This window comes from Ammospiza nelsoni, chromosome 2 (genome assembly GCF_027579445.1).
Source record: "Ammospiza nelsoni isolate bAmmNel1 chromosome 2, bAmmNel1.pri, whole genome shotgun sequence".
NCBI classification, from domain to species: Eukaryota; Metazoa; Chordata; class Aves; order Passeriformes; family Passerellidae; genus Ammospiza; species Ammospiza nelsoni.
In genome coordinates, this window is record NC_080634.1 from 88,417,625 (window position 1) to 88,428,453 (window position 10,829).

A 10,829-nucleotide genomic window follows, 5' to 3' on the forward strand; every position below is an offset into this window, starting at 1 on the left:
AAGGGCAACAGAGCTGGTGAAGCGTGTGGAGCACAAGTCTGATGAGAAGCAGCTGAAGGAGCAGCTGTTTAGCCTGGAGAAAAGGAGGCTCAGGGGACCTTACTGCTCTCCACAACCACCTGAAAGCCAGCAGGGCTCTTCTCCCAGGCAACCAGCAACAGGACAGGAGAAAATGGCCTCAAGCTGCACCAGGGGAGATTTAGATTGGATGTTGGGAAATATTTCGTCACTGTTGTCAAACATGGAACAAGCTGCTCAGGGAAGTGGTGAGTCAGCATCCCTGGAGGTATTTTAAAAATGTGGAGTTGGCATTTGGGGAGACAGTTTGGAGTGGACTTAGCAGCACTGGGGAAACAGTTGGACTTGATGATCTTAAAGATCTTTTCCAACCTAAACAATTCTACATTTCTATTCTATAATTAACAATACTGTGCCTGTCCTGGGCTGGGCTGTTTGATTTCTACATCTAGAAAGAAACCAATACCTGTAAACAAAAAGAGGGCACAGGCCATCTCCTCTTTCTAAAGACAAGGTGAGCTAACAGAACAAGGACAAGGAGCTAAGACTATTTCTTAGAAATTCTGCAGAGTTTAGAATTAATAACACAGACACATGGACAGTGGATAAGGAATCAACTTTTCTTGTGTAGTGCTCCTGAAGAGAAAATTTCCTGCAGTCTTCCAGCAGATAGTTCACTGGGACCTTTGTCCCCTAGAATGATCTGTTTGTTTTTCCTTTTGCCTCTACCTACCACAGACTACATAATTAGGCATAATCACCTGGTTTGCAGTTAAATGTAAAATGTTATTCTCCCTTGATAAGGGTTCACAGAAAAGCACACTTCATTTTGTATATCCTTAATTATCACAACTTTCAGGAGAAAAAAAAAAGAAAAAAAAAGCCAAAAGATGATTGGATCAAACATAAGAGGTTTGTGGAAGAGGGAAGAGACTGAAATAAAAACAAAAAAAAGGCAAGCAAATAAAAAGGAGAGGAAGGAGCTGAATGGGAATTATTTTTATAAAAGACTAGACAGATACATGAACAAAATTCATTTTAAACTGGTTAATTTTTGAATCATACAAGAAAATCTGATGCTAGACTACTATACAATAAAAAATTAAACTTCACAGCTAACATTCCAGAGAATTTATTATGCAGCAGTATGAATGCCTGGATGGAGGGAAGCAGGTTCTGCTCACAGCTGTATCAAAAAAAAATCAAAGTAACCAAACTTGCAATAACACACTTTAACAGACAGAATTCTTACTATCCTGTTGCATGCTGTTGCATTTGTATTTCTGGAAAAAAATTGTAACTGTAGAGCACATGAAATAACCTTAGAATAGGTTTGATTGTAATAATAAGGAATTGATGAATTTTCACTACTTTTGTAAATAACACTTATGGCCACTGACTTCTCAACAAAACCCCAAGCAGTAACAAGCAATTAAAACACCAGTAAAAATTAAGCATGTAGTTTTTGTCACTCTTCCAGGCTCTCTGTTGTTGGCTGCAGATGCAACAATTACAGGGAAGTGCCAAAGGAAAACAGAGGGAAGTGACTGAGTTCCAAAAAACTGGCAGTTGCTTTCTGTGCAGGTTTTATCATAAGTGCAATAAGCAACATCAAAAACTGCAGATAAAAGTGCTGCTGCTAGAACTTGTCACTTTTACACCTTTACCTTACAACAATCTCACTGCCTAACTGGATGATTATACAGTACATAGTGCCACTTAGAAAGAGATGTAAAAGTAACCTTAAAAAGGAAAGTTAATCAGTCTGACCTTTAAGCTCTTGAATCCACTCTGCTTTAGCACTAAAGTATTAAAACAGAGTTGTATCATTTCTTGGAAGTTACTAAAGCAGGTGTACCATCAACATTTAAAAAACCAACATAAAGCAAACAAATGAAAAAATCAGCATGAATTGTGCTGTTCAAGCAAATTTGCCATTAATTACAAAATACTTACAATCATCAGGCAAAACTTCCTTGAACTGCTCAAAATATGAATTCAATCTCACTAAGCTTTCCATGTTAATTATTTCTTGCAGTGAGGTGTCTCCAAACCTTTAAAAGGAGAAAAAAGGAACAATTAAGCCCAAGGAAAAATGTTTCTCTTCTTCTTTGAAACAACTGCACTTGGAAATATGTGTACTAAAAAAAAAAAAAAAAAACCAGTTTAAGATTCATCCCAAGAGTTCCCTAACCATTCAAGTGCCAGATGAAGAGTAACAGAGAACTGTTGTAATGATTCATTACAGAGAAAGAAAATATATGAGTATGAGGGGGAAAAGGGAAAGAAGGCATAAGAAAAATCCTGTAGAAAATAGTACTTAAAATTCTTTGGCTTTCATGTCTGTCTTTCAATATTAAACTCCTACCTGGCAAATTTTTTACCTAAATTTAAACTTTTAATAATGGATTTAATAGATTAGTTCATAAACTAATAATAACAACCATAACATCAGTAGATAGGACTGAGAACGTCGACTTCAGGCATGTAAATGAAAAATAGGATTAATAAACCATGAATGTAATAAATATTGTCAACAATGCCCTGATGCATCTTATCTAAACATATCCACATACACAGATGTACACACAGAGTGCTGACATTTGTAACTGTGCTAGTCACCTTGGGCTTCCTTTGTAGGCAACAGAGAACAGTAATTGCTGCAATGCTTTTGTTCAGACTTTTTCTCGTTGTCCACCACCACAGTGCACACTCCAGCCTGGTACCAAGGCTGCTGTCACAACATGCATGTGCCTGGCTTCACTGGAGTGCTCCACTGGAGCAGTGCCCTGCCAATGTACTCTTTATAGGATGTGGCCATAACAGAGAGAATCTGCTGGCTCTTCCAGAACTGAGCAGTTTTCCTAGCAAATATAATTACATAATTATATTTTTCAGTTTTACAACAGTAGTGTTGCATTACAATAAAACTGCAAGGGTATGATAAAACAGAGGTACACCTTGCCCATTATCCTGAATTTTGGCAGTGACCAGGAGAGGGAGTCTCGGGGAGAGTGCAAAACCAAGACAGTAAATACACAACAATACCCAGAATGATCTCAGCCTCTAGTGATCTGCCACTCAGATTTCTTAAGCCACAAGGAGCACCTGTGTGCTAACTAGCCCTTGATAGATCTCCCATTGTAAATTCATATCTGAACCACATAAACCTGGACTAGTCTCAAACTCATGAGGTAAGGAGTTTCACAGCTATGTGGCACATAAAGAGGACTTATTTCTGTTTGGCATTTGGCAGATTCATTTAGAACAGTGCTACCATGTTCATGTATTGGAGAAACTGAATCAGTCAGTTATGTAAGAGTGCAATTCCACATCAACATAGTTCCATTGCTGAACTGCCAGCAAGGCTGAGCTTGCCTGACTGGACACCTACTTCTCTGCTAGGGTTTGTTGCTCATTGATTCCCACGTTGAAAAGAACAGGCTGAACCCTCAGCAACATTCCACTTTGAATCTCACGCGGCAGCAAATCAAACAAGGCGCTTGGCAGAGGGATCCTCACGTTAAATCCATCACTGAAAAGAAATAAACAGCTGTGAGACACAAGGATAAAAAAGCTACATTCCAAGAACGTGTTATTTGTCTAAAGAGGGATAACACCTAAAATATAATATAAACATTAAAAAACACCCATCAGTCAGAACTGACTCTGAGGAACTGCCTCAACTTGCTTCTAGTCAGAAGATCTATTCTAGTTCAAAAACAAACCTGCAGCAACCTGTAATGGTGCATTTATATCCTCACAGACATTCACATCAGATCTACCAATCTCCTGACAATGGCTGATTTTGCTCTCCTCATTAATACTGCAGTTCTTCTACAACTTGGGTAGAAAAAGCCAAATTTTAGCATGTTCCCACTCATGAGGAATAAAGTATATTTATTGGTTTTTACCGATTTCCAGTGATGACTGGCAGCATGTCAGTAGATGTATTTGATGTAGCCTGAGTTACTTTAAAGGTTACATTCCTCAAGTCCATGATTCCCAAACTCATGTCCTCCAGCATTGCCAGCTCCTCACCTAAATCCAAGAGGAAAAAGTGAATTGTAATTACTTGTTATGCACAACTTTCCTTTGTCAATTTGATGGCAACAATAGGCCAACACTCCATAGAGAAGTTCCACAGATGAAGCAGTCCTGCAGCCCTGGTCTCCCCCTTGACCTACAGACAATGTCGTGGCTGATTTTTTGAGTTCAGTTTGTCATTAATTACAAAATACTTACAATCATCAGGCAAAACTTCCTTGAAATGCTCAAGATAACTTGGTGTTTTCATGTTTAGAAAACACCAGTTATCTAGAACAGTCCAGACTACTACTCTTTTTAAAGTATTTTATATGCTGATTTTCCAAGGCAGGTGATGCTAATAAGTACTTCTCAGCATGGTCAGAGCCATGATATCCTTTGCACGAGGTATTCTGGATTTGTCTAATAAAACATTCCCTAACCAGTATCCAGACAGCTTTTGAGACATGGAAGTGAAACACGTCTGAGTGAAGTACTTTCCTTTTTTCATATTCTGTCTTCAGTCTCACATTGTGCTGCAAGACTACAGAAGTTTCAAGAAAATTCAAAAAGTGTATTTTGGGCACAGTTTCTCCCAGCTTACCAGAACTTTCATCAATTATTTTCTGAAAAAAAAAAACCCAAAGACCACTGTGATACATTTTAGTCTTTCTTAAACCTTTGACATTCTATTATAAAAGAACTACACTTATCTTTTGGAAGCAATTCAAGCAAGTGTGAAAAAATTCAGAGTTATTAGATAATTAAGTACTTCAGCTATAATCTAGTTTTGCATTTTAGTTTTTAAAATAATTTTGTAGCTGAGCTGCAGATTGTCCCAAACACTCAACAGCTAATCCCACCCCCTGGCCCTGTGCCTTTACCATAAGTGCTCAGCAGGCTCTCAAACTGTGCCAGCAAGCCAATGGTGTAGAGTTGTCTTAGAAATCCATCATCATGCAGGCAGTTCCTCAGCTTGATAATGAAACCACAAATGAGAGCTGTCAGCTGTGAGAGAGGAAACAGAAAAGAATGAAATTATTCAAAATAAAAAAGGTTCTTCAGCCCCAAACAAAAATCACAGCATGTATAAGAGGTGCAATAAAATCTGTCACACAGATACTCTTTTCCTTTAGACATCATTTTTCCTTTCAGCTGAAGACAACCAATCAATGAAAACCCAAAACACTCATAAAATCAGATTCAGGGCACACTGCCTTCATCTCACAAGCTGTCTCAAAATGGGGCTGCTGTCAATCTCACGCCTTCTTGTTTTCTGAACACGATCCCTTGTGGTAGGGTCTACAACTTATGAATTACTGAAGTTGCTCTTTAGAGAATTGGTGTAGTTTTAGACAGAAAAGCAACACAGCTAGTTTCAGGCCAAGAATTTTGATAGTATGAATAAATTACTGCTTTTCAAAAATTACATTTGAGAAAGCTTTAAAATGCAGTATCAGTTCGCATTATGTAGACTTAAACTCTAATGTTACAAGATATTCAGAACAAGATCCTGAGGATCTAGTCCTAAGATTAGTACTAAGTAGTACTAAGTACTATTATCTAAAATTAATACTAGTCTTAATTCACTGTCCACAAGGGAATTTCCCAGGTGATGGCCATATACTTTGTATACAGGTGTATGACTTTGTTATAGAATTAAACAGAAGAAAATAAAGTTGTGATCATGATGGGTAAACATATTCAAAGGATTGAATTTTAAAATTATCTGCGTTATGTGGTGGGTTTTATATTAGACAATTCCCTGATTTTCTCTCTATGAGATCACAGAATCAAAGATTCATTAAGGTTGGAAAACACCTCCAAGATCACCAAGTCCAACCCAGCAGCACCACCACGTACACCACTAAACCATGTCCTCAACTGCCATATCCACACATTTTTTGAACACTTCAGAGATGGTGACTCCACCACTTTCCTGGGCAGCCCACTCCAGGTCTTAACAACCACTTCCATGCAGAAATTCTTCCTAATATGTACTCTAAATCTTCCTGGCACAACTTGAGGACATTTCCTCTCATCCTGTCACTTGTTTTACATTTTTGATATTACATTATCAGACTAAAGCCCTGCCAGTGATGTCCAAGAAATAAACTGTTTAAAACAAATGAACAAGACCATGTTTCACAGGAAAGCAGACATAATACAAAGGTGTAGTGGGCAGAGGAATTTTTTTTCTGTGGGCAGTGGAAATTTTTTTAGTGCAGACACCTGCTAGTCAGTGTCTGACACAAGAGACACCAGCAGGTCCAGAAACAGAACTTCTGGGAAAAAAACCCAGAACAAATTTCTCCTCCTGTAGCTGGACTTCTGCTGGGTTTCTCCATGCAGAAAACAACAAAAGGTAACTGAGGGAGTACACCTGCTACTCACAGACGTTTTTGCCCCCCCTGTCTCACACCTTACTTTTTCTTTGGCCTGGTGGCATTGGAAGGCAAGGGCTGTTTCTGAATACAGCAGTATATTTTAGCATCCTAGTATTTTTACTAGTTCTGGAATAATTTTCGTTTTCAATAGCGAATGACTGTATATCCAAGGAGACACCTAATTTATGAATTGTCAAATGCACATAACCAGTAAGGACAGGATAGCACAGCTTGCAAGGGGAAATCAGTGTCAAACCTGGGAACAGATCTGAAAAATTCTGGAAAGAGTAATCTTTCATATTCATAGAAACCCCACCAAACATGGAAGTGAAATCAAATCATGCATATGTGCTTGCTTACAGTCTGGCAGAAGACAACATCCCTGCGGTACTGAAGGCTCAGGCAGAGCCCTATTGTTGGGGCACTGTCCTGCATTAATAAAAACACCATGGCTTTCTTGGCCTTGTCACTCATCATGGCTACACAGTCAGTGAGTGTGGTCAGCAAGGGATAAAGAGCTTCACTCCATTCACCTGGTTCAAAGAAAAAAAAAATTAGCAGGAGTGGAAGCACTTTATTTGAAACAAACACACATTAAGAAGAAACTTCCTGTTGCAGGACAAATAATTCACATTTAGAACTCATTTTATTTTGGCTGGATGGTTATTCCCTGCTTTGTAATAATTAAGTAATCTTACAGTGTGGTTATTGCAGGAGGAAAATATGGAGAATTTTACTTTGTAATGCTGTTATGACTTTCCAGGCCATGTAAAATTTACCTGAATTTGTGCCCACACAACAGGCTGTACAATAGCAGATTTGGAAATCATAACAGAAATATGAACAATTATATACAGAAGTGTATATAACTGCATGTTCTTGTTTAAACAAACCCTTTCACTGCACATACATGGACAGACAGTAAGGAGTCCATTGTATAACAGAAATGGGGACCATCTGCTCAGCCATCTCTGTCAATGACATTCCTCCCAAACACCCTGCCTTTTGAATCTCTAGCCTCATAGGTGTATCATTCAATTGCTTCACCATCTTATTGATCCTTATTGCACCTCAGTGAGGCAAGATGAGGTTCATCTCCTACTTGCAGCTAAGAATAATAAGGTGTGAGGTGAGAAATTAATGTAGGTACTCTTTTAAGTGATTCCTGTCTCCTGAGCAGTTTTAAAGGCTTTAAGTTAGATTACAAGAAATATTAAACATAGTGAATTAGATGGGACTCCTACAGATTATTGGAAGTACTTTGGAGCTTTTCTTCCACTGAAATACACAACATATGATCCAGAGGGATTCTGTTCAAGGTCCTGCACAGGAAGCACAGAAGTGAAACTGAGTTGTCCAAGTCCTTCTCTTTTTACAGGGCAGGACAATATGTTTTATTTTTTAAAAGCACCAGAGCTCACAAACAGCACACACACAACTCCCACCCCAGCTGGCTGTAGGAACAAGCAATGTACAGACCAGAACCTGCATGAATGAGACACTTAAAGCCCCTAAAAGTAAATTGTTTGGGATTTTGATTCAGAGGCAGAACTAAGAGTCAGTAATAATAAATGTTCCTTTGATAACCAGCCAAAGAGGGGAACTCTGGAAGTCTGCTAACAGAAACATATCTGGCAAGACTAACAGAACTATCCTTTTGGCTTTTGTTCTATGTGGTAGATGCATAACCTAAGAAATTACACAAAGGGAAAGTTGTTTGACTCTGTTTCATTGACTTAAAAAAAGCAGTAAACATCAAAAGAACAGCAAGGAATCACAGCTTGTCTTTTAAATTCTATTAAATATTTATCTCAAAATTATTCAGATGCCATAACATGGCCTTGTGAACACTTAGAAAGCAAAATACAGATGAAACAAACAGTGTTTCTCTTACTGCATTTAAGAGCTTTTCTGTAAGCAAATGAGAATAACAAGAACTGAAAATATTTTCCAGCACATCATCACCTCATTGACTGTATGTACATTCAAGTACATAGCTACTAACTCAGTGAAGATTTAAAACTGTAGTGTGTCTGACAGCACTTCATTTTAAAGATATATTTATCTTTGGTAATCACAAAGTACACTGGTAAAGATAATGCAATTATTAGATGGGTTTCTTTCTTCCAACATTCACATACAAGGCAGGGACTCAACTGAGGTAGTGAGCAAAAATCCTCTGTGCTGTGTATTCTCTTGGTTTAAAATTCTGGCCATGAAAAAACAAACCCTTGTCAGTCTGCAAAGTTCTAAATGATTTTTGCTATCTACTTCACAGAGGTGTCACCTGTGCTCCTTTTTTTCTAGTCAGTGGCAGTTGTTATTAACAGTGAACAGGAATAAAATGAATTGCACTCCCAGTCTCAAATTAGGTTGGAACAAGGTAGGGGTGTTGGGAAGACCAATGAGTTCACACAGTGAAATTTTGCTGACTATATACTACTGCCCATTTCATAAAAAATAAGTGTCTTATTAAGAGAACCAAATACATAAAGCTTATAGGCTGTAACATCAGGTGGGAAAAGTTCTTGCTTTTTTTTGCCCTAGGGGTCTCTTCTCCAGAGCAATAAAAATATCATTAAAACAGCTGTCCTCCAAGGCCTTGAAAAGATATTTTAGTCTTTTCATATTAAGTACAGAGGGACAAGGACAGAAGAAAGAATGTTAACACTGGGATGAGACTCCTAAATTCTGTATCCTGAAACATGAGACTTGCAATCCCCAATACCACTTGGTGTGCACCTGTGGCCGCAGCTCTCTTCACAGAGAGCAGAAGGCACAACCTGCCCAGGATTTTTCCTGGGGAAGGAAGTGAGAAAGCTCAGAGAAGAAGAAAAACAATTCTTCTCCATCTGTTGTTTGGCACATGTGGAATGTGTTATGGAGATGGTTTTCCAAAGATGGATTTGTTAACTGGGCTCCGGTGACGGGTGTTTGGATTGATTGACCAATTAGGTCAAAGCTGTGTTGTGACTGTCTGGAAAGGGTCATAGGTATTTTCTTGAGTATAATATAGTATAGCTTAGTATAGTATAGTTTAGTATAGTATAGTATAAATATAGTATAACTTAATAAAGCAATTGTTCAGCCTTCTGAAATCACTGGAGTCATTGCACGTTATTACTTTGCTGGGGGTTGTCCTGCATCAATATGCACCCACAACAGAGATTTTCCATCAGCCTTGTTGGCTCCTCCATGTTCTGCTCGACTTCTCATTCAGAAAGATCAGCTCAACAGGCCATGTGAAAGGGCATGTCTGAAATGTTAGACTCCCACAGACTTCAATGACATTTGGAACAAGCCTCAATCCATTGTCATCTACATCAGTTTGCTGAAACACATCAACTGGAGAAATCAGAGGCCCATAACAAGCACTCTCCCATATCTGGACATGTAAAAAGACCAGATACCCCCTGCACTTTTAGGAAATAACTGCTCAACAGCTTAGGTAACTCACGTGGTGTTGTAAAGCATTGCCATTTCAAAATGGTCCATCTTAAAGCAAGGCACTTGTTCAGTTAAGTATGAACAATCCCCTGCAGTTTTCAGAAGAAGCAGAAGCCATGAATGCACATACCTGGGGCAGATTCTTCCAGAGTAGGGCTGCAATCTGCACAGAAATGGAGGGGCAACATGCATGATTAAGGAGCAGCAACACAGTCTAAATACAAGCAACTCAAATGCTCAGTGCCAGGGTTCTCAAACATTTTCACTGAGTGAAGAGGAGCTAGGCAAAAATACTCTGTTGCCCCCAGGCATGGAGGGCATGGGCTGTCTCCTCCACTCCATTGTTCTGATCAGAGGAACACCTGGATGGGGACTTGGAGGAAAGCCAGTACCTGCTAGCTCAGAGGCTCGCTGTGGATTACCAGCAAGGGCACTGTCAACCCCCAGTGATCCACAGGGCACAACTTGAGAACCACTGGTTTACTGCAATCACAGATTAAGCTGGCAGCAAGGCTGCTAAACAGAAGAGCAAAAGACCAGCAGTAAGTTCAATGCACTTAGAAAATTACATTAAGGCACCCACAATGTAAGAGTAATAAGAAACCAGTACTTTGCTACCTGAGTCAAATTCCATTACACAATTTCTGAGATAATTAACAGAAATTTTAGAATGCATATTAAGGGCTGAAACTCCACCGGTGAAGTATGTGAGTATTCCATACTCACTTCAGTGGGAGGATCAAGCTGTCAGATGAAAACATACTACAGGTCAGTGCTAACAGTAAAAAATAACATAAGCCCTGTTGTAGCAAGTCCTGCATTAATGAAAAGTAGTTTACTAAGCTAACAGGATTTAAGCTTCTGATGTTTATATCTAGATTCACTAGTCATCAATTATAAATCTGAATATAACAACAGAAAATATAAAATTCAACAGTGTTGCATCAGGAC

General features: G+C 38.8%; 1 protein-coding gene across 11 annotated transcripts in view; it reads right to left on the minus strand.

Annotated features, from left to right (window-relative positions):
• The window catches only part of INPP4A (inositol polyphosphate-4-phosphatase type I A), a 94,603-nt gene that overhangs the window by 14,505 nt on the left and 69,269 nt on the right, over window positions 1–10,829 (minus strand). For 9 of the 11 annotated variants that reach the window (XM_059466082.1, XM_059466077.1, XM_059466081.1 and 6 more), the window contains 6 exons: window positions 10,009–10,041; window positions 6,792–6,964; window positions 4,929–5,052; window positions 3,933–4,059; window positions 3,413–3,553; window positions 1,975–2,072 (listed from right to left, as the gene is read on the minus strand). In XM_059466082.1, coding sequence (XP_059322065.1) covers window positions 1,975–2,072; window positions 3,413–3,553; window positions 3,933–4,059; window positions 4,929–5,052; window positions 6,792–6,964; window positions 10,009–10,041 — 696 coding nt within the window. The remainder of the gene's footprint in view (window positions 1–1,974; window positions 2,073–3,412; window positions 3,554–3,932; window positions 4,060–4,928; window positions 5,053–6,791; window positions 6,965–10,008; window positions 10,042–10,829) is intronic. The other 2 variants (XM_059466083.1, XM_059466080.1) reach the window with 1 other exon arrangement.